The sequence below is a fragment of the Taudactylus pleione genome, unplaced genomic scaffold, assembly GCF_031769625.1.
Source record: "Taudactylus pleione unplaced genomic scaffold, aTauple2 ptg000987l, whole genome shotgun sequence".
Lineage (NCBI taxonomy): Eukaryota > Metazoa > Chordata > Amphibia > Anura > Myobatrachidae > Taudactylus > Taudactylus pleione.
In genome coordinates, this window is record NW_028285388.1 from 2,039,852 (window position 1) to 2,063,688 (window position 23,837).

The 23,837-nt window shown below is 47.0% G+C and overlaps 1 protein-coding gene across 1 annotated transcript in view; it reads left to right on the forward strand.

The window, feature by feature from the left end:
* SPTLC2 (serine palmitoyltransferase long chain base subunit 2) overlaps positions 1–23,837 on the forward strand; it is a 76,336-nt gene that overhangs the window by 11,195 nt on the left and 41,304 nt on the right. Inside the window, 1 exon segment of the mRNA XM_088460831.1 lies at positions 19,562–19,747. Within this exon segment, the coding sequence (XP_088316957.1) occupies positions 19,562–19,747 (186 nt within the window).

Here is a 23,837-nt window from a genome sequence, read left to right on the forward strand (position 1 = left end):
ATTAATAGATATATATATATATAAATAATATTATCCATTTCTGACATACTTCAACAAGCTGCCCAAACTACAGTACAAGGTGTCGCAAGCAGCAAGGTTCACTTCCAAGCAGGGGGAGACCCCCAGCTGTTTGCTGTTGCCACCCTGTCTGGTAGCTTGCGACAGGCTTTTCTCCACTTAATTAAAATGTAGGTGTCAGTTCCTATGATCCAAAACAGTACTGAACAAAAAGGTATACAATTGTTAACTATTTGCAGGTTTCTGACAATGATTCCTAACTTTGCATTTAGACTGTTGCATTTTTAATTATTTGTTACAGGCATATTGTAATAGTATGCAGAGTTTCTCAAAACACTCACTGACATACACATCAAAACCTGTCTTCCAACTAAACCTTGTAGTAATATAAACATATATTTGAGCGTATCGGAATTGCGCTGAAACAGAGTAGCGTCCAAGCAATTCGTCATCAGACCATGGACCACTAAATCGTCAGATAACAATTGCAAGCGATCATATCCAATTATCTGACTTCGACAAGGCAGTCACATTTGCCCATATTTATTATGTCTAAGCATAAGGGGAAACAGGAAACTGAGGCCCCGGTGCTGGTTTCATGTAAGTTGTTTGACAGCTTGTCCCCTCAGTACTTTATACAGGATGGTTTGTGTGTTATTTGTTACAAAGAACCACCTCACCTCTATGATTTGGCAGCCCTCTCTTGTCGCTCACTTTTTTGATTTTTCGCCAGGATAGAGCTGTCCATCCGTACATGGGCGGGTTACCTTCCTAAGGTAGTGTCTCATTTTCATGTGATTGTGGTTCCAGCTTTCCAGTCTTTATACCTTTCTGTAGGTGAAGCCTCCCTGGATGTTGGTCGTACAAACCTTTATAAAATCAGACGCTTTTTTTTGTGTTGTATGGTTTTCACAAACGAGGCTGGGCAACTAATAAACCCTGGCTAGATGGCTGCTCATGACTATGTCTCAAGCGTACACACAAGCTGATCTCCCTGTTCCAAACACAGCGACAGCACATTCTACTGTCCGTAGGGCCATCATGGGTGTTTTCAACGTGGTGCCTCTGCTGAACAATTGTACAAGATGGCCACGTGGTCTTCTGTCCACACCTTTCATAGGTTCTACGCCTTTGACACTTTTGCCTCTCGGGATGCTTTCTTGGGCGGCGGATTCTCCTTTCTGCTCAGGAGCGCCTTCACCCTTAGGGGAACTGCTGTAGGTCATCCCCATGGTATCCCTGTGGACTCCCTATTGACCCTGAAGAAGAAAATAAGAGCTATGATAAACCTACCTTTTAACTCTTTTATAATTTTTTTTCTTCGAGGTCCACAGGGCACCCACCCTGACGCACCTTGCTGCATTGGGTCATTTTTCTTTGGGTCACTGATTTCTTCTTCAGGTAGCGAGCAGGGTTGAACACTAGTTCAACCTGGCTCGCAGTGCGGTGTGAACGGGTAACCCGGGTCAAGCCAACCCGTGTCCCGGTGACCGCATAGGGAGAGCTGGCGATTAGAGATGATCTTATCTTCAAGCGCCGAATCGGCAGCGATGGCGGTTCCGGATCGGCCCGCCAGTCTGAAAGGGTCTCAGGCGGGTCGCACCCGGGACCAACGCGTGCATAAATCCTGGGTGCAACCCACCATTAGCAATGCAAAAGGGGTATGGAGGAGACAGCCCTCCCTTATTAATTAGAGAGAATACAGCGAGGTTTGCTGGGTACGCACACGAGTTGAAGGGTTAAGAGTGGGACGGTTCTAGAGTAGGAGTGGGCAATAAGTGGCCCACCAGCTGTTGTAGAACTACAAATCCCAGCATGCCCTGCCATAGTTTTGCCATTTGTCCATACTAAAACTGTTGCAGTGGTTTTAGAGCGTACCTCGGGGGCCCACTCTATCAAATTTTAAGCAGCATTTACGTTCAGTGTACATAAATCTCTCAGGAGCCACTGTAGAATTGACCAACCCTATCCAGGAAGAGAGTGTAGGGGCCCAAAGAACCAGCGAGGTTCTAGCAATACAAAAACTATCCATGGAGGATAGATACTTTTCAACCATATTTTTTTTATTTAATTTTAAATTGTTTTCGGATGTAAAAATGAACCTCCCACACTTCTCTGACTAGCTACAGACATTGTAGTGTCTCCGTCCTTAAACATTGGAAGCTGTACACACAATTCCAGCCAGCGTTCCCAGCTCCTTTACAAACTGAGAACTCGGCGTGTCTGGTGAGCACTGGAGCTGGTAACAAGCAGGTTGGTGCAATGTTAGCTTTTCTCTGCCTCAGATCTATACTGGTCTAACCTCCCCCGACGGTCTCCGGAAGCCGATCATTGTTCACATGCCATACACTGAAATCCTCACTGTACGTTGGTTTTTAGACTTTTTTCTCGCAGCCAGAGGTCTGGTGAGGTCTGTGGAGCTGGCTGGGGCTCCACGGTTGTAGTGTTATCCGTAACCAGGGAGCTGTAAGCACACATGGTCCTCCAGTTTCCATGTCGGTGTTGTGTTGCTGCTGTTGTGAGTTTCCAGACTATGCTGCTGGGAGTGTCGGCAGATAGTCAATTCATCTATTTTGTATGAATAATTACCTGCCAGCCTTTATTCTGTCTCCATGAATGTTCAGGTTGGAAAGATCAGATTGTAGTATGTGTGAGAGGTCCGTAAAACTTTCTAGTAAAGGCTACAGCAGAAGACATGGACATTACGGCTTTGGCTAATGACTGCTTTCCGCAGCGCAAATCTGTGACCGGATCGCCTTACCTCGCCATCCCGTGGGGTGGTTTACAGATTTGTCTTGGGGCGCCTTGTACTACCCGTTTCTGACCGCTCCTACTGGTAGTTCTCGCCCACTAGACACTCTCCGACTCACAAGGCTAAGTGTAACAGCGCCAAGTGGTGACATAGCGGCAATTTAGCCGCAATTTTAAAGCTGCAAATATTTTTTTTGTTTTTAAAGGCAAAACCAGTCGCAGATATCCTGGCACTTGTTGCAACTTGCAGGATGTTACATTGGTCTGGGGTGATAATTGGGCATCTCTAATGCCCTCTTCTGTAAGAGAGTAGTAGCTGCTGGCACCAATGTGCCGTGTCCCTGTACAATTTACTGCCCGACATTCCCAACCCCCCCCCCCCCCCAATGCACTGCGTCCCTGTACAACTTACTGCCCGGCATTCTGGCCATGACGTCTGTCCATGACGTGGATCGGGACCAACTGCCCTACAGATGTGAGTAGCCTGCGCGGCTGCTGGTTCCAGGCAGCGGGAGCTCTGACAGCGTGAAGTGGTGCCCAGTGTTAAGTCAGGTAAATTCTGCACAGGGGTGTGGGGGCTCTTTTGCACTGAGAGGGTGCACGACTGCAGGGGCCACTGCACGAAAGGGGCACGACTGCAGCGGCCACTGCACGAAAGGGGCACGACTGCAGCGGCCACTGCACGAAAGGGGCACGACTGCAGGGGCCACTGCACGAAAGGGGCACGACTGTGTGTTGTAATGTGTATAAGATTGCGCTGCTGGGTGGTATAATTTGAATTGGGGATACTATGTGTGATTTCGGCAGGACAGATTGCCACGCCCCTTGCTGCGAGGTCATGCCCTCTTTTGCATTCCACGCCCCCTTTTTCGGGCTTGGTAGATCACAAAAGGTTTTTAGCTTTAAAAGTAGATCACTGAGTCCAAAACTCTGGGCTCCCCTGATGTACGGCCTCCCTTTCTATCTACAAAGTGGTTATAGGGAACCTATGGGCCTGGTCCTATGTGGAGGAAAATAGAGCAGACTCCACTAATCAAACATTGATTAGTCATGTCTACTTGTCAGCAGGATTTGCAGCACGTTGAATAGAGCATTGATTAGTCATGTCTGCTTGTCCATAGGATTTGTAGCACACTGAAAAGAGCATTGATTATATGTGAAGTGACAATTGATTAAAATTGCATTAAGGAGCATTTGGCTCACCCTGGCTGAAAATGATACATGTGCCAGATGATGCTGATTATTATTATTATAAATCCGTTAGCTTCAGGATGTTGTAATATATATTTTGGTTTTGAAAATGCGTAATGCTTTTGAAATCCAGATAAAGGTTGTGCTATATAATGGATATATTACTGGTGAATGACGTATGGAAAATTAAGCATTCGCTTCCAATCATCCCTCTCGCTGCTCATTGCAGCCTCCGTATTTCTGTCCTCCTCCCTGCTCTTGCCTTGTGTTTCTGTCCTCCTTGGGCTTGCCTCATGCTGTTATTACATGCAGCCTACTCCACTGTAATACAGCCTGGTGCCTTTTTGTTGGTAGGGATGTACCAAATCCAGGATCTCCCATGCAGTGTTCAAGTCTGAACTCTGAATCGGAGGCTGCATAAACACCCATGCAAATCCCGGGCGCTAATCTGGATCGGTCATGTACGACATCACACATCAGCCCGATCAGCTGGCATTGCAATATAAAGGTTATCAATGCACTCCAGAGCACGTTGCTATAGGATCCTGCAGTGTCACTAGGGGCAGGACCTGCTCACCCTTATCTAGAGATACAGACGGCCATAGTGTGCAAAACATTTCCTCAACATTCTAGTTACTTGCTGGCGGTGTGACTCCAGTATGGGCACCCCAGTGTGTGTGTGTGTGTGTGTGTGTGTGTGTGTGTGTGTGTGTGTGACTGTGACCTGTGTCATCATTAAAGAAGTTTATGTAAGGTGGTCGACGACTGAAGTCACTGAGAATCTCTGTACTTTGGGCCTGATTCAGAGCCGGACGCTATTTGCGAACGGTCGTTCAGAAAAAGGGGCCGGATATTTAAATTGAGCTCTCGCTCAATTGCGGTCTGTTGACGCCTCTGTCTGAACGAGCGAACGAAAGGTGCTCGCTATTTTGTAAAAAAACGCCCCCCTGGCCGCTCGCATCCTACGTCATCTCCGCTATTTATTTGATTAATCGAGTACATCGAAAGGCGTCTGAACTGCTCGCAGTGCTTGTGGTTGGATTTTCCTACCGCAATCATGCGAACAGTTCAGGCTAAGTGACGTGGTCGATGACGCTGCTTTGTTAATTATGCACACCCTTAAAACGCCTGTTTTGACAGTTTGGCACGCCTGCGTTCGGATCTCCACTCCCCGTTTTCAAGCACCTTCCCCTGTTACCACCCACAAACACCTCATCCTGTCACTCAAATTAGCAGGCACTCGCTATTTTGCGAGCACGTGAATTTCGACCGCACTGACTGGTTGGCGCATGCGTATTACGAGCCGTATGCATGCGCAGTTGTGCGAACATCGCTCGGAGCGGCCGCTTAAGAGTGGCTCAGAATCGGGCCCTTTGTGTGGATGCAGAGCCCAGGTTTATAGTACCCATGTAGAAAACAGGTGACCTGTATCAAAGTGCCACAATTATTCCTTCAGCATTAGATGTATTTACTCCACATCGCAGTCCCATGAATAATATTCCGAGTAGCTTTAAGAAATCGCTGCGATGGCGCAAACACACTGGACGATTTTTAACAACGGTAACTGTTGTTGAATGATATATCTTTCAAATCGCCCAGTGTGTATGAACTTAACGATGAACGATGCGCGCTCTATCCCCAGTCGTCTATACATGCAGCTGAATCTGGGGTTATCGTTAATGATGCCATGCTGCCGAATGCAGCATGACCCCGCTCCCCCAACACAGACGACCGTAATTGCCTGCATCGGCAAGTGTGGATGCACTTGACGATGCCTGCACCCCCACCGCTGCCAATATCTCTTCGTACACACCTCGTCCAGTGTGTGCGGGGCTTGACAAACTAAAAGAAGCTTGGTCATTATTTTATTTTTATTTTTTTTCCTTGGTTTGTTTCTTCAGACTGCTATAAATGATTGGTAGTCAGGTGGCTACCATGGCAACCACAGTCGCCTAGCACATTACAATGTGAGCATAGAGTTTAGAATGCCTCTGAATTCTGTAAAATCCTTGCCCCAGCTCTCCATTCCCCTCCACCCCGAGATCTCATGATATGCTTTGAGACTTGCAGCAATGTTTGTCTGCCTTCCTTAGAGATTTTGGAAAGGAGATCTAGATGTGTAGGATATGTGTGTAAGTAATGAGTGGCAATGGGGAGCTATTCATTTGTTCTGCTGATGGGCGTTGGGGCCACGGGCACCCATTATTTCTGCTCTCATCCTTCTGAGGGGGATGCGTCAATATCCTGACCACAGGGATTCCGGCAGTCAGCCGGAATACCGAAGGTAAGTAGCGGGGCTAGGGAGAGTATTAAATTTAGGGTTGGGCTTAGGAACAAAGGGTGGATGTTTAGGGTGCGGGGGGTGGGGCGGGTGAGGTTAACCTCCTAACCCTGTCGGGATTCTGACCGCTGGGAATCCCGAGCACCGGCATCCCGTACCCAACCCCCTTCTGAGGTGGCGAGCAGAAATCTGCGAATAATAAATATAAATAAATACCAGCGCTAGCTGAAAATGCAAAACACCTAAAAATATATATAAAATTTTTATATATTTACAGCAGGATGGTTGTTATAAAAAAATTAATATAAAGCATTTATATACAAATATATAAGAAAAACTCTGTAATCATAAAATCAAGCATTTTTCTTGTACAATAATAATATATTATAATATAGGCCACTTGTTAAACTCCCAAATATCTTATTGAATTAGATGGAAGCTGGATAGAAACTACACAAGGTTTTTTTTTTTTTTTTTTTAAACCGTGGCTTGAAGTGTTAATACACCTGTGATGAACCACTGCAGCAGGTGAGCAATCTGCATAGGCCACATTTGCATATCATCTGCATGCTAGCGTTATAAAGACAGACGGCTTTGAGTGCTATGAAAGTTATACCGCCAGGAATTTTCATTGCTAGTTTTTTTTTGTTTTTTTTTTTTAAGTAAATGAAGTTGCCAATTCTCGTTAATCAAGCTCCATATTATTCTCACAATTAAATCTCTAATACCCCTTTTTACACCGGAGCTAAAACCCGGGTTATTGCAGGGTTAACCCGGGCAGCTCCCTGGTGTAAAAGGGGAGAGTGTTGGATCGCCGGGGCGAGTGACCCGGCAATCCAACCCAGGTACCTTGCAGGGTTTAACACGGGAGTAACCCGTGAAACCCTGCCGTGTACGGCGCACTCCGGGTCTTGATGACCTGCAGTGTGCCGCAAGCCGGCCGATTGGTCCGGCTTCAGTGGCGCTTGGAGATGACGTCATCTCCAAGTGTCCACTTTCACGCCGGAAAAGCCGGGTCTATGCAGACCCAACTGCGGTATGAGCGGCGCCGACTCGGGAATATCCCGAGTCGGTCCTGTTAAATTCCGGGTCTGATTCGGATAGGAACCCTGTTCCAACTCCGAATCAGACCCGGAATTTTGGTGGAAAAGGGGTATTAGTGACTCAAATACAGCAGAATGAACAGATTTATTTAGAAACTGATTAGCGCCTATAGGGGTTTTTATCAACTACACCTATTCTCTTAACTATTAAACAATGAATTATTGGTGGAGGGCTCCCTTTGAATATATTGGTCACATGACCGGTGCCAGATGTGTCGCATATGAACCCATAGAGATTACTGAGGGGACGTGTCACTTATTCTATATACTGAAACTATCTATAAAATATTGATGGAGAACACATATCAGAAATGGAATATAAATATGTACTGTTCGGTGACTACGGAGGTACTGTGCCGCTATTGTGTCCTGGTTACAATGGTGAGGTGGCGCTTCTTGGTACCTGAATCCCCACGCATACATCAGTCGCACGGTTGTTGGGGTTTTGGTCCGGAGGGGGCTCGGCGCGGCGTCTTGACTACGGGTACGCGATTGGCCGCAGTTTGTTCAGATTCATCTGGCTGGATCACGTGTTTATAACACCACATGATCATGCTAAACCAATCAATAGAATGGTTCAGTGATGTCTTAAGATTGGTTACCCTTAAGTCATATGACTGAGAGGAGTCACATGACTGGTGGTACACGGGAATAAGGTATTAGAGTACTTTTCTCTTTATATGTACCGAATACATTATATGAATTTACATTGACTTTGATGTCGGTGACATATGGGATTGCCTTACAAATAAGCCTAATGTGATTATTGGAAAGGTTTATGCAGGACTGTTTTATCTGATTGATTGTAATTGCACCCAGATGCGGATATTTATATAATTAACTAACCAGTATATAGTAGGGAGAACTAGGACTCATGCACACATGCTCCTGAGGAAGCTGGGCTATCCTGACCCAGGGGAACACGTTGAGCTTAGACCACTTTGAAGTTTTACTTTTGGACTCCTGGACTCTATCTCTGAACACCATTTGGACCCTTTTTCCCTCTAGTGACCTTTAACTGCGGCTGATCACCAGTGGACTACCCCTAGAGCACACCGATATTTGGATTGAGCGCTTACAGATACATGGGGATTTATCACTATGCCTGGTAAGCTTTGCTACTAACATAAAGGTGCGTACACATTTGCCGATATTTTAAACGACTTAACGATATCGTTATCGTTCAATCGCTCCCTATATCGGCCAGTGCGTGTGCTAAAACGATGAATGCTGACTATGAACGACCAACGATGCGCGCTCCCGCAGGTCGTTGTCGTTCATCGCCCGAACATGCAGGACAACCTGACTATATTGTATGTATGTATGTATATATATATATATATATTTTTTTCTTTATTTACTAGAGGATTGACTACCCTCATACCCGCTGCTATTTACAGCGCACCTTATTTGTTTTTGAAATCTGCAAATAGTCTGGCTTTTGGCGCAGCACACCCAGGTACTTTTATATTAGTTTGTCCACGTTCCGTGTCTAATTGCGGTGCATTTGGACGTGACGTCCCTTGAATATCGCCCCGTCGCTTTAGATTGTCTTCAGGATGCTTAGATCTTGTGCAAAGAGGTTTGTAACACCTGGGATACCAAATTATATTAATTAAACCCAGTTTTTCTTAATTTAAGTGAATTGACTGTTTAATAGTTAAGAACAAGTGTAGCTGATAAAAACCCCTATAGGCGCCAATCCGTTTCTAAATAAATCTGTTCAGTCTGCTGTGTTTGAGTCACTTATATCCCTTTTACACCAGAGCAAAAACCTGGGTTTTTGCTGGGTCTACCCAGGTCGCAGCTCAGTGTAAATGGGTCCCTCAAAAATAACCTGGGTCAAGTGACCCTGCAATCCAACCCAGGTAGCTACCAGGGTTGGACCCGGGTAATGGTGCAGTGTAAACGGTGCAACCCGGGTTATCTGACCTGGATCATGCCTAAAATGAGCTGATTGGTGGCTGTGGAGCAGTCAACTCCTACTTTTAATGACCTCACATGTTTAGCAGGGCAGATCTGAGTTCAGTGTGAACAGGGCTGACCTGGGAGTAACCCAGATGAAAGGTGCAGTGTAAATGGGTCTGACCAGGGTTGGAACCATGTCCAAAAACCCAGGTCGGACCTGGGTTTTTTGTGGAAAAGAGGTATTAGAGACCCTTTATACTAAGATTTCATTGTTAGAATAATATGGAGCTTGATTAACGAGAATTGGCAACTTCGTTTGCTTAAAAAAACTAGCAATGAAAATTCCTGGCGGTATAATTTTCATAGCACTCAAAGCCGTCTGTCTTTATAACGCTAGCATGAAGATGATATGCAAATGTGGCCTATGCAGATTGCTCGCCTGCTGCAGTGGTTCATTACAGGTGTATTAACACTTCAAGCCCCGGATTTAAAAAAAAAAAAAAAAAACACACACAAAAACCTTGTGTAGTTTCTATCCAGCTCTCATCGTGTGTGTGTGTGTGTGTGTATGACACTTTTTAAAATATAGATTGTAGGCGAGAGCCTCTGTCACTGACTGTGAGTATGTAAGAACTTATTGTATGTATGTATGTATGTATGTATGTAGTAATGTGGGCAGTCGTCTCATTCGTCCATTCCAGCCGCTGGGGGAACCGAAGTGGAACAGAAAGGGATGATTGAGCCCTGGAGATGGTCTCGCTGTGCTGCAGGGATTAAGATTTAATTTGCGATGTAGTAAACTGTACGACTAGCTGATGTAAGTAATAATGGACTCCCAAACGTATCGCTGTGTACAAGTAAGCAGCCATAATACTTCTGCTGTGCTATGATATTTTCTCATTACCGAACAGATTATTGATATCATTTCATAACTTGTAATTAAGAGCTGACGGTCTCTGTACTAGGGGCTTGTGCGCTGATCTGCGTCTATGGACATTCTAATGCCGCAGGAGGCTTCTGAAGAAAAGCCGCCGCCGTTTTGGGGAACAGTCCCCATCGCGGCCCCTGAATGGACATGCTGCGGGCTTGGGGGGGCACTGCCAGCGATCTCGCAGAAGAAGACATGCACAGTTCAGAGCCAACATCCTCATGTTGACATGAATGTCAACAAAATATACTGAAACCCCCCCCCCCCCCCCTGTAATGTATGTTGATGAAGGGTTCGTAGTGATTTTTAGTGCATTGGATCCTTAGTTACTGTTGGTAGATAGCATCAGTATCCTGCCACGTTGTAAGTCTCAGCTATGTTGGGGAGTGGAAGCCTGCCTGTGCCTGAGTGGGAGAGATGAGGTGGGGGTGAGTCTCTGGTACGGTGTGTGTCAGGCAGTGGGTGACTCAGGCGGCCTCTCCCTGTCTCGCACCTGTTCTTGGCCGTGTTCCACATACCGGGATTTCTTGAATACTTAGATTAATACTGTACTGGAAGGTAGATCTGCCCGTATTGCTGTTTAAAATGTGTTTATATTCTAAACCCTTTTAGCTACAGGTTATAGTGTCTGGGGGGAGCAGAGTGGTGTCGCTGCTTCCTGTGTGTGGGTCTGGAACACGCCGATGCCAGACTGGTCCTCATTACTGGTGGTAGCGTGCCGAGTGCATTCATGTGTAATATTGTGTATACAGTACTGAGCCCGTGTAAATGTGGATATCTCCTGCACTAACATCAGGTATCAGTGTGTGTGATGGTCCTTTTGGAATCTGTGGGAGCTGCTTTTGTCCTGTGAGACCCCTACAATTGGTTTCTTTCCTATATAAGTCCCAAAAGACCGGCACTCTGCAACAAAGAGTTAAATGCTCCAGTGCCCTCTGGATAGAGTTAACACAAGGCAGCGGCACTTTAATTAGGTAACTCACATCACACCAACGTTTCAGGGCTTTTATATATATATATATATATATATATATATATATATAATATATTTTTATTTTAATTGGGCTGCGAAAAGTCGAAATCGACGATAAATTATCGCCGATGTCATTTTTGCATGTTTCAATTATCACCATATTCAATATCAAAGACATTTTGCAGAGACGAAAAGTCTGTGAAAAAAAGTGCAGAATTGGGGTTTACGTGTGCAGGCTTAAAAAAAAAAAAATAGCCTGCACCCCTGGGAATGTCATTTAAAAATAAACTGTGTAAAAAAAAAAAAAAAAAAACTATCGGGACCCCCCCAAAAAATTTACTTTTTTTGGGAGGGGGGTGAAAAAAACAAAAAAAACACTTCTAAAATAGACATCCATAGGGGTTCCCTTGTATGCGGCAGGTGTTTTCTTCATTGCGGGGAGTAGCGGCAGGTGCATTTTTGCAGAATTTTTTTAAATTAACTTTAGGGACTTAAAAATATGCTTGTACCCATTTTCATGTACCCCAAATTTGTTAGGAATAGTTATTTTTTCCCCCCTCAAAAAATCAAAGTGCTATTCTTCATCACTTCTTCATAGCCGCAAATATGCACCTGCCACGGCTATTACAAACCCCTACTTCCTTCTGCAGGCAAAAATGGGGGTACCCATAGTGATCCCCCATGTCTAGACATCTTTAGGGGGGGTCCTACAATTATTTTCCGAAAATTCCCGTATTTTTTTCGCCGATCAAAGTTTCGCCTGTTCCCGATTTCGCCTACTTTGGAATTGAATACGGGGAATAGCGGGCACGCGCGCGATACTTTTCTGCCCGGAAAACAGGTGAAGGAGGCGCAAAGTCCATCAAGCAATAAGTCTGGACTTTTTGCCTCAAATTGAAGACCAGCCCTAGTCTTCATTCTAGCACCCTGCAACTGTCACAACCTGTGCAGTTTCTCTTTCCTATCTGGGTGTCACTCTCTGGTTCTGGAGCTTCTAGCACACTCAGCTGATGCAACAAACTGCTGATATACAGACTGGTGTGTGCTAGAAGCACCAGAGCAGAGAGATACCCCAGGCAGGAAAGAGTTGTGACAGGGTGCTAGAATGAAGACTACAGTATATATAGTCTAACTCTCTCACTTATCCCCCTACTGTCCTGTGAGACCACTATACCTGCCGCTTTCCTATAGATCGGACCTAACCCTCTAATCCATCCCCTACTGTCATGTGATACCCATATACATGCTAGGACCTCACCCTCTCGCCCGTCCCCTACAGTCCTGTGAGTTGACTCTTGACTGTCTGATTCAAATTTCCATACCCCCACTTCTAAATTTCCACTTTGAGCACTAGTAGGAATTGGTGTGGCCAGTTTTAATGGCTGGTTTGGCCAGCGGGCACTAGGACGAATGTGAGTGGCCAGCTCTAGTGGCTGATTTGGCCAGCTGGCACTAGTAGGAAGTGGTGTGGCTGGTTTGGCCAGCTGGTACTAATAAAATGCGGTGTGGCTGGTTTAGCCAGCTGGCACTAGGACGAATGTGACTGGGCCAGCTCTAGTGGCTGGTTTGGCCAGCTGGCTCTAATAGCATGCGGTGTGGCCAGTTTTAGTGACTGGTTTGGACGAATAGGAGTGGCCAGCTGTAGTGGCTTGTTTGGCCAGCTGGCACTAGTAGGAGGCGGTGTGGCCAGTTTTAGTGGCTGGTTTGGCACTAGTAGGAGGCAGTGTGGCTGGTTTGGCCAGCTGGCACTAGTAGTAGGCGGTGTGGCCAGTTTTAGTGGCTGGTTTGGCACTAGTAGGAGTGGCCAGTAATGTCAGGTTCCTGGCAGTGAGCTAAAAGTGACACAGAAGCAGAGTAAGCCCCTCCTGTCATTGACTATCCAGAAATCTGCCATGGCACATGCTTGATATGCCCATGTCTGCCCAGCACCTCCAGAAGGAGAGGATTATTTGATCACAATTATGCCATGTTACAGTGCTCCGTCCACGCGCCCATACACACGGACTCAATGGTGCAAATCTAGGAGCATGATACGACGGAAGGAACCGTGCGCTGTGCAATAGCGCTACATATCTAAAAACGTATGTTAGTATAGCGCTCTATTTCTTGCACAAAGATGCGGTGTGCATGCGCTTTATAGGGACCTTAGAAAACGCCTACTGAGGATACCGGAGAGGAGACGGTAACACCCGGGAGTGGGAGGATATAAACTGGAGTGATGCAGACATTTATATAATCTAGACTTTATTTTGTACATTTCTCATGTAAATAACACATAAATAAAATCTATCTTCTGTCAGATAGGTTTAGTCCTTCATTCATCTATCTAACACAAGGTCATCTTATGACACAAACATTCTGCTGCATATATCCTAACCCACTGCTCCATGCTCCTTCCTCACTATCACTATATACCCATCTGTGTCGCCCCTGTCTGTCTGCCAGCCCCCCCCCCCCCCCCTGCCTTTAGAATGTAAGCTCTCACGAGCAGGGCCCTCGTCCCTCATGTGCTTCTCCTTCCCTTACTTATACTATCATGTACTCCTAACTCCCCAATTGGCACCTAACACTTGGTTGCTCATGTCCTGCTGCTTGTGTTATGCAGCAATGTGTATAAACCATGTCCTTGTCCTGCATTGTATTGTATTACTATTACTGTTTTTCTTGTGTGCTCATTTATGTACTGTGTAAGGCGCTGCGGAACCTTTGTGGTGCCACATAAATAAAGGATAATAATAGTAATAGATACAACACGTTATAGTGCAGAAAACATTCCTATGGTTAATGATCAGCGCGGCCAAGTACAGAGTAATCGCATGATTTTAAAATGCAGCATTCAATACTTCTGATCAGATTTGTCACTGTATTAACTTTTAATAACACAAAATGTGATTTCATTCTGTTTAATTTCACTCTGTGAAAACCTCCCATCGAGTTGGGGATCTTTCAGCTTGGTCTGCCCCCTGCTGGCAGGTTTTCTTCTGACATGTATGAGTAAAATGGGATTTTGTCAGTTGTACATAAAAAAAAATACCAACATTTCATGCTTGATATGTATTACAAAATAACGGTCTATTTGCTACCAATCTTAGGGGATGGCTCAGTACTCTGCTTGGCCGCGATGTATCATCCCAGAATCGTATACTGCGTTTGTTCTCATACACGTAGCCTCAACATGCCATGTGACATGAGATGCCTGGCGCAAGTGAGCAGCCAAGTGTCGCATATCATTAATCAGTGCAGTCTCCTTGTGCTTCTCAGTACACCGCATTGCGACATGGCATAGAACATCTTTTTCGGGCGAAAAAGATGTTCTACGCCAGCAGAGTCGCAGGGGTCCTGGTGCGGCGAGAGGCTCATTTTTGTCGCGACTGCAGCAAGAATGTATGAGGACACATCTGTATGTTGGCTATATGCACAGCAGAACATCCGGCACACCGCCACTAAATGATTTAGCCCCTTAATTTCTTGCTTGCTACATAGTGGGAGGAGCAGGGTCCCCAGCAGCACAGAGTAGTGATATGAGACTGCTGTCACACTAATACAGGAAGTCACAGACTGGGAGTTACATAGTGGGAGGAGCAGGGTCCCCAGCAGCACAGAGTAGTGATATGAGGCTGCTGTCACACTGATACAGGAAGTCACAGACTGTTAGTTACATAGTGGAAGGAGCAGGGTCCCCAGCAGCACAGAGTAGTGATATGAGGCTGCTGTCACACTGATGCAGGAAGCATATGGTGCAAACATACAGTACCAGTCAAAAGTTTGGACACACCTTCTCATTCAATGGTTTTTGTTTATTTAAATTATTTTCAACATAGATTAATACTGAAGACATCAAAACTATGAAAGAACACATATGGAATTATGTTGTAAACAAAAAAGTGTTAAATTAAAATATGTTTTATATTTTAGATTCCTCAAAGTAGCCCCCTTTTGCTTGGATGACAGCTTTGCACACTCTTGGCATTCTCTCAATCAGCTTCATGAGGTAGTCTCCTGGAATGATTTTGAATTAACAGGTGTGCCTTGTCAGGAGTCGATCTGTGCAATTACTTGCCTTCTTAATGTGTTTTGAGACCATCAGTTGTGTTGTGCAGAGGTAGGGTAGGCCGCCTGCTTCAGTTCGCCCAGGGTTGGTCGATAACTACGACGGACACCTGGGTTCACGAGGTGGTTTCTCACGGGTATGCCCTCTCCTTTCGGCACAGGCCTCCATCCTGGTTCTTCACCACAGGCCTTCCACTAGACTGGAACAAAGCCTTGGAACTGCGGAAGGTTTGCACACTATGCTCCAGGCTGGAGTTATAGTGCCTGTTCCATTCTCCCAGAGGGGCCAGGGTTTCTATTCCAATCTGTTTTTGGTGTAGAAACCCAATGGGTCTTGCTGTCCAATACTCAACCTCAAGTCCCTCAACAAGTCCTTGAGGGTGCCTCGGTTTCGGATGGAGAGCCTTCAGTCCATTATTCTGGTGCTGGAACCTGGGGATTACATGGTGTCATTGGAGATTCAGGACGCTTACCTGCATGTCCCTATTCTTTTGCGCCATCAGCAATACCTCAGGTTTGCAATCCGCAGCGAACATTTCCAGTTCCGGGCGCTGCCTTTTGGACTGGCGACAGCTCCACAAGTGTTCACCAAGGTCATGGCGGCTCACCTGCGGAAGCAGGGAGTCCGAATGTTACCGTATCTGGACGACCTTCTGTTGTTGGCAGGGTCTCCAGAGCTCCTTCTACGCCATCTGGACCTGACGATTGCAGTTCTGCAGCATAACGGCTGGTTGATAAACTGGCAAAAGTCCACCCTGACCCCGTCTCAGAGGATCCTGCAGCTCGGGGCCTTGTTGGACTCCAGGCAGCAGCGGATCTTTGTGATGGAGGAAAAGATCTCTGCTTTGCAGTTGAGGGTGCGCAGTTGTCTGCAGCGTCGCCGAGTGTCTGTATTCGACCAGACCTCTGCAGCAATTGATCCTGTCCAGATGGAATGGACTGCCTCATGAGTCTAAACTCCCAGACGATGGTGCTCACTCCGGGGGTTCGTCTGTCTCTAGCCTGGTGGTTGCAGACGACCCACCTCAACAAGGGTCGCCCATTTTGGGTGGCGAACTGGGTCCTGTTAACAACGGACGCCAGTCTCCGGGGCTGGGGAGCGGTCATGGGTCCACACTTGTTCCAGGGCAGGTGGACTCAGGCAGAAAAGGAGCTTTCAATAAACATCTTGGAACTCCGCGCGGTGTTCAATGCTCTCCAGCAGGCACATTGGGTTCTCCAAGGTCACCCCGTGCAGGTCCAGTCGGACAACGCCACCACCGTGGCCTACATAAATTGACAAGGAGGAACCAGAAGTTGGGCGGCACTCGCAGAAGTGTCCCGCATCCTGGTATGGGCGGAGCGCAATCTCCCAGCTCCATCAGTGGTGTTCATCCCGGGAGTCCTCAACTGGGAAGCTGATTTTCTCAGCCGGCAGGACGTACATCCGGGAGAATGGTCTTTGCACCAGGACATCTTTTCTACTTCTGGTGGACAGGTGGGGTCTTCCAGAGAGAGACCTCATGGCGTCCCGGCACAACAACAAGTTGCCGGTGTACTGGTCTCGACGTCCAGTGGACGTTCCAGTTTGCCTACCTCTTTCCTCCGTTTTCCCTTCTTTCGCGGGTAATCCGGAAATTCAAACAAGAAGGAGGTACGCTCCTGTTGATAGCTCCTGAGTGGCCCAGGTGGCACTGGTTCTCGGACCTCCAGAGTCTGTCAGTGGACGTTTCTCTGCGGTTACCACTGCGGCCGGATCTGCTGTCACAGGGTCCTTGTCTTCACCCGGACCTGACTCAGCTGTCTTTGACGGCGTGGCTGTTGAGACGGCCATGTTAAGGTCCAGGGGGTTTTCCGGCTCTGTGGTGCAAACCATGCTAAGAGCTCGGAAGCCATCCTCTGCAAGAATATACCATAGTGTGTGGCATACGTTCTTCCAGTGGTGTCGACCTAGAGGTTATGCCCCTCGGGAGTTCCGCCCCTCTATAGTGTTGGCTTTCCTACAGGCTGGCCTAGACCATGGGCTTCGCCTTGCTTCTCTGAAGGTGCAAGTGTCTGCCCTGTCAGTCTGGTTCCATCGTAGGATTGCTGCGCTCCCTAATGTGCGCACCTTTTATGCAACGTGTTCTTCGCATTCAACCACCTTTTGTTCCACTGGTGGCTCCTTGGGATTTGGCTGTGGTCCTGAGTGCTCTCCAGGGACTGCCGTTCGAACCACTGGGCTCAGTGGACCTTAAATGGCTTGCAGCTAAAACAATATTCCTTCTGGCCATTGCTTCGGCCAGACTTGTTTCTGACTTAGGGGCTCTCTCCTGTAGACCCCCTTTTCTGATTTTTCATAGGAACAGGACATCGTTGTGCCGGCTTTTAATTCACCTGATCTTTCAGTGGGTAAGGCCACTTTGGATGTTGTGCGGGCTTTAAGGATTTATGTTGACCGCACTTCTTCTTTTAGGAAGTCTGATGCCTTGTTTGTCCTCTATGGCTTCCGTAAAAGAGGTTGGCCTGCTTCAAAGCAAACTTTGGCAGGTTGGATTCGTATGGCAATTTCAGAAGCTTATCTTCGTGAAGGCCTTCCGGTTCCGTCCTCTGTGAGGGTTCATTCCACTAGGTCTGTGGGTCCTTCGTGGGCAGCTCGACGTGGTGCCTCTGCAGTCCAGATCTGCAAGGCTGCCACGTGGTCCTCTGTTCATACCTTTGTGAGGTATTACGCTTTTGACACCTTTTTGGCCTCTCAGGATGCTTCCTTCGGGGGGCGGATTCTCTTTTCAGCACAGGAGCGTCCCCACCCATAAAGGATACTACTTTGGGACATCCCCAAGGTTTCCTGTGGATACCCTATGGACCCTGATGTAGAAAATATGAGATATGGTAAGAACTTACCTTTGTTATCTCTATTTCTACGAAGTCCATAGGTTCCACAGGACTCCCGCCCTGTCGCACCTGTGCTGCAGATGAGCTTTGCTATGGTCACCGGTTTTTCCGTCTCTCTCTCTGGTGAGAATGTGATTCTTGTGTGTGTGTCCAGATCTTTCTTCCTTCTCCTCCTCCGGCCTATGGCTTGGTACGTAACTGAGATCCCTTGGCTCGGGGGCGGGGTATAGAAGGGGGACCCTGATGCATCCTGGGAGGCTGAAAAGTTAACTCTATGGTGCCTGATGTCACCACCTATACCCCCAAGGTATCCTGTGGAACCCTATATACTTCGTAGAAATAGAGATAACATTTTTCAACAAGACAATGTTCCCAAGCACACCTCCAGGCTATGTATGGGCTTCTTGACAAAGAAGGAAAGTGATGGAGTGCTGCGTCAGATGACCTGGCCTCCACAATCACCCGACCTAAACCCAATTGAGCTGGTTTGGGATGAGTTGGACCGCAGAGTGAAGGAAAAGCAGCCAACAAGTGCTCAGCACCTCTGGGAACTCCTTCAAGACTGTTGGAAAACCATTCCAGGAGACTACTGTACCTCATGAAGCTGATTGAGAGAATGTCAGGAGTGTGCAAAGCTGTCATCCAAGCAAAAAGGGGCTACTTTGGAGAATCTAAAATATAAAACATATTTTGCTTTAACACTTTTTTTTTTTTTTTTTCTTCACAACATTCCATATGTGTTCTTTCATAGTTTTGGTGTCTTCAGTATTAATCTACTATGTTGAAAATAATTTAAATAAACATAAACCATTGAATGAAAAGGTGTGGGCAAACTTTTGACTGGTACTGTATCTCTATATGAAACTATGGGCCTGATTCAGCAGTGCCCGCAAGTGCACGCAGATTCCAGATTATCGGGAATCTACGCGTGTGCTGGACCCATTCTGCGAGTGTGCAGAATGGCTCCTGCGTAGTAGCACGCAGACCCTTGTATGCCTCTGCCGGATTAACAGGCAGAGGCATTTAAAGGGCGGGGAAACGGGGGCGTCTGCCCTGTTTTCCGGGAGTGGCAAGCCCAGGGATTGCATCGGCCGAAGCAGTGTCGTGCGCCCGCAAGCCGGCCAGCCTGAGAAAGCTTAGACTTACTCAGCTGGCCAGCTTTGCAATTTTTGATCCTTGCTGAATCGCCCCCAATTTTTTGCACATCCAGCTTTAATCTGTATCCTCCATGACATACAAGTATTACCTGGCCTAGTGCTGTGTAATGTCTGTGAATGAATGAGAGGACATGTTCTAGTTATCGGCGAGGGATGATGCCAGTCAACTAGTCTGGTGCCTCTAATTATTTTGGACAGACCCAAGTGTAGGATGTTGGGTCAGTTTTAAGGCCCTAAGCACACATCCTATAATACCTATTGTCATAACTGAGCTTTCTGATTTCTCCAGACATGAAGTGACATAAGTACATTGGTGCATACTCTGACTGTTGTTCATCCTTCTCACAGTTTCACATCAATGGAGGTTTGTACAAGAGACCGTTTAATGAAGCGTTTGAGGAGACCCCGATGTTGGTAGCGGTCCTGACATACATGGGCTATGGGATACTGACTCTGTTCGGATACCTGCGGGACTTCCTCCGGGCCTGCAAGATTGAGAAGTGCCACCATGCCACCGAGCGGGAAGAGCATAAGGTAAGATGCCGACTCTTGCGGCAGCTGGTAATTGAGGGATGCACACAGAAAGCGTCTCGTTTACAGGTTGGAAGGTCTGTCTGTTGCACGTTTTATATTACTGTCGTGGTCCTGTGCTCTGGTCACCAAAGGCCTCTTCGTCTGATCGATAGTGTGTGATGTTTTATTTCATATATGACTGTGTGGGGACTATAAATATTGGCATAGGAATCAGTGTTCCAGGGCTAATTACATGTGACCCGCAGAGTAATTAACCATTGTTGAACGTGGCTGACGTATGTTTATAAACCCTGAGGTGAAAGCCGCACAGTTCATGGCTTTCGGCCTCCGGTTTCCAGGAATCGCCCATCGTGACACTGGGCTCCTACTTTCTGGACCTTGTCTCCAGGTTTTACCTCTGTTATTCCCCTGTAAAGATCTCCGTCTGTGGGGTCAGTTTTTACCTATGTTCGGTTTCCACTGCAAGAGTCTCCTAGAGTATTGATGTGCTGCTGTGGGTACATGGCACTGCTGAGGTGGGCATACCTGAGTGTGATTGGCTGTTCTGGAATGGTGAGGGGGTGAGGGTGCCATCGCCCCTGAGATGTCTTACAGGGGCTTCCGCAGCGTAAATCCAAGTTTGTGTATTTATTCCCTCAGAGAGCTGGTTTAATGCTTGGGGACCAATAGCTTTGATCTTATATCGGGTTGGACCTGTCCGATCAGTTACCTGAGTCCCTAGCTAATAATATTCAGGACTGTTTATGGACAAGAAGGTCGATGTAGGAGTCTAATGTGCAGCGTACAAGTTGTTTATGCACAGACGCCTGTTCTTCATGTACTGTGGAGCTGTAATGAAAACAACTGGCCTTATGTATATGATAATAACATGGAACAAAACTTTCTCCCAGTAAAAGACTGTAGATAAAAGTATTGTAATAATATATTTCACAAAACTAATATGAGCTATGAAGACAAAATGAATTATTCCTAGTAAAGTGAGAGAAATTGTGTTCTGATGTTCTGACCTAATTTTTATTTTTTATTTTATTTTTTGTGTCCAGTAATTACATCTTTCTATTGGGATGGGTATGTGGGATAGACAGTGATTATGTCGACCCTGGAACGCAGATGTCGGCATGTCAACTAACTGGTTTGGAATTATAACTAAACATTTTGATAAAGCAGACTTTTGTTTTTTTTACGTTTTTTTTTTTTTTTTTTTTTATTACTGATCTGGTTTACATGTAAGTAGTATGTTAACTTTAGTAATATGTTGGCGTCTGCCTTCCGGGATCGACAGTCACTGTGGATCCTGTAACTACTTCCTGGTCCACTGTGGACCCATCAGATACATACTGGTGGCAGCCATTTTGAGAGTTCAATCTCTTGCTTCATTAGTGTATTGAAGAGGCTTTTGTACTTTTTGCATTACTCCATTTGCAGCAATTAACAGGTGATTTCAAGCACCCGAGTTCTTATCGCTCCAGAGAAGGCCGCCAGCTGTGTGTGGTAATTGTGCCCCTCGCAGAGAGATGTACTGTACGTTGTAATCAGACAGGTAGAGGAGGTGGGGAGCTGGGAGGGGACAGGAGGAACACAGAGAGCAGTTCAGTACTGAGAACCACTTCAGTTTTGTACAGGAGAGTTTTATGCCAGGAAATCCGGTTACACGCTAAATTTTACCAGTGTGACTAAACCCGCTAATGCTCCCTCACTCTCATGAATAGAGTAAAGCATAGGCGGGCAGAGTCTCAGGAGAGGAACAGCAAAGTACTAAGGGGCTATAGGCAGAGCTCTATGTCCGATATTTTGTGCATTTCCAGCCCTCTCCCTGTTCCTCAGTGATCGCCAGTGTCTCCTACAGACCTGTAATTATCCAAAATGTGAGGCTAAAATGACATCAGAAGTCTCTTGTCCTCCTGACTGGGGAAGGCAGACTTTAATTCTAGCTGCAGCGTCAGAGGTACTTCTAGGAGAGTGTTACCCTACCAGCTTCCAGCTAGTACCTATACCGATGCTGCACAAAAATCTCTCTTTCTACTTCAGGGTCCATAGGGGGTCCACAGGGTTGACCTTGGGGTATAGGTTGGGAACCAAATCCGGGCACCACGCAGTTAAAGCTTTTAGCTCCCAGGATGCACTTGGGTCCACTCTCCCTATAACCCCGCCCCCCAGCCAGAGGCACCTCAGTTTAAGTTGGTGCCCGGCCGGAGTCGGGTCACCGTTACTGCAGGGGGGCTGCTTAGCAGCCTCTAAGCTTAAAAGAGTTTTGTTTTATTATTTTTTTACTACTCTTCAGAGCGGCAGCATCAGACTGTCCAATGGACGTCTGAGCTGCCGCTCCTACAACCCGCCGGCGCTGCGACGCCAGTACAGATCTGGGGATCGCAGCGGGACCCCAGAGTCTGTACTAGCCGGGCTCTGGAGGAATCCCTGGGCTGCTGCCGGATCGACGGGGACAGGTAAGTCGCGTGGTCACCGCTTGCGGTGATCCACGTGTGAATATGCAGCCTTATGCCTCCGGTCTCTGGGGACAGACCGGAGGCGCTAGCGGTGGCGGCGGGCTCCCCCTCCATGGAGGCATACCCCGCGTGTCCACAGCCCACCAGGGATTATAGCGGCAGCGGGAGCCGGCATCCCGGGGGGTCAATTGCTAGCCAGGGGAGGAAGCCTTCCCTGTCTAGCGGCTCCTCCCCTCAGCTCAGCGCGCCTTTCAATAATACAGTCTGGCGTCGCTGAGCTGCTTCCTCCGCGGGCCACGCTTCTTCTGAGGTCTCCAGCGGCCATTATCTCTCTGTGGTGCTGCAGAACTCCTAGGATAGTAGTGAGCCCAGTCCCCCTGCGTACCTGACCATTTGGGTGAGTGTACACAGCGCTATAGCCTTCCCAGACACTGAATCTGGGCAGTTGAATGTAGCGACATTGTGCAGTATATTATATGTCATGCTTATGTATGTATATATATTTTTCTGCATTGTATGTGACTTTTGCTAGTGCTGACTGTCTGCTTTTTCTCTCACCTGTCAGTGTATATCTATCCCTTTTCTTTATCTGCCCTAATACAGGTGTACCTGGGGTGGTTCTGAGACCTCACATATATATATTTGTTAATATCTGTGAGGTTTGTCACATACTGTTGCGTGCTGCACGTTGCCATATTTTAGATGGAACTGTGAGTTGCGTACGCTGATAATGGGTTCCTGCAGCTAATCTTAGCGTCAGTCAGGACCGGTATGGCGCTGCTTAATATTTCCGTCAAGATAGTCAGATATATCTGACCAGGAGATTGCACACGATACTGCACCCATTATTGCTATCCTGCAAGTCATAGCCTGCAGGAATTAGTGCGGAGGATTTTAACTCAGAAAGGTTTACGTATGCGGCACCATCTGGTGCCGGGCCCCTTGCACGACCCCCTTAAAGGGCGTTGTTTCTCAGGATCCTCTCCTTTGAGGATCGCCGGGCGGGCCCCATTGTCGTCACTCGCTTGGAGTTACTTCACCATACTGCCCTTTGGAACTCGGGGTATCTCGCAATTTCTTGCAATTTACCCCTGTGTCACAGACTATCGCTCCCTGCCGGGGTTTTTCACAGTACATGAATTACCTCCGATACCACATCGGTCTGTCATTCCCCTTGCAGGGATTACCACAACGGCCACCCTGGTGGATGTCGTTTTATACGAAATACTAATTGGCGTGATATACACCCTGTGGTTACTGACCAGTGGCTCTGCCGTGAACTGGATGGTATATTCGGCTCTTTCCCTCTCACATGGGGGGAGCCGATCTCAAGTATTATTATCCCTGCTTTGGGGCTGGTAGCCAGGCTCATTCTGGATATAGAGAATGTCGATCCTGCACCAGTATCATACATCTCCCGTTTTCTGCCCAGCGGGTGGATCTCATAGCGGGAGTCTGGCTGTCCCCAGATACGAGGAGTCACAAAGGCCTCCTGTTTCCCATTCCCTGAGGGTCCTCACAAGTAATGGAAATCCCCTTCTGGGATGGATTTGTATGTTAATCATCGGGTTACAGGCATTAATACGCCTCCCATCCCGGCCTGGACGAATTTTACGGATCCGTAGGTGGTAACTTTGCCTGAAATC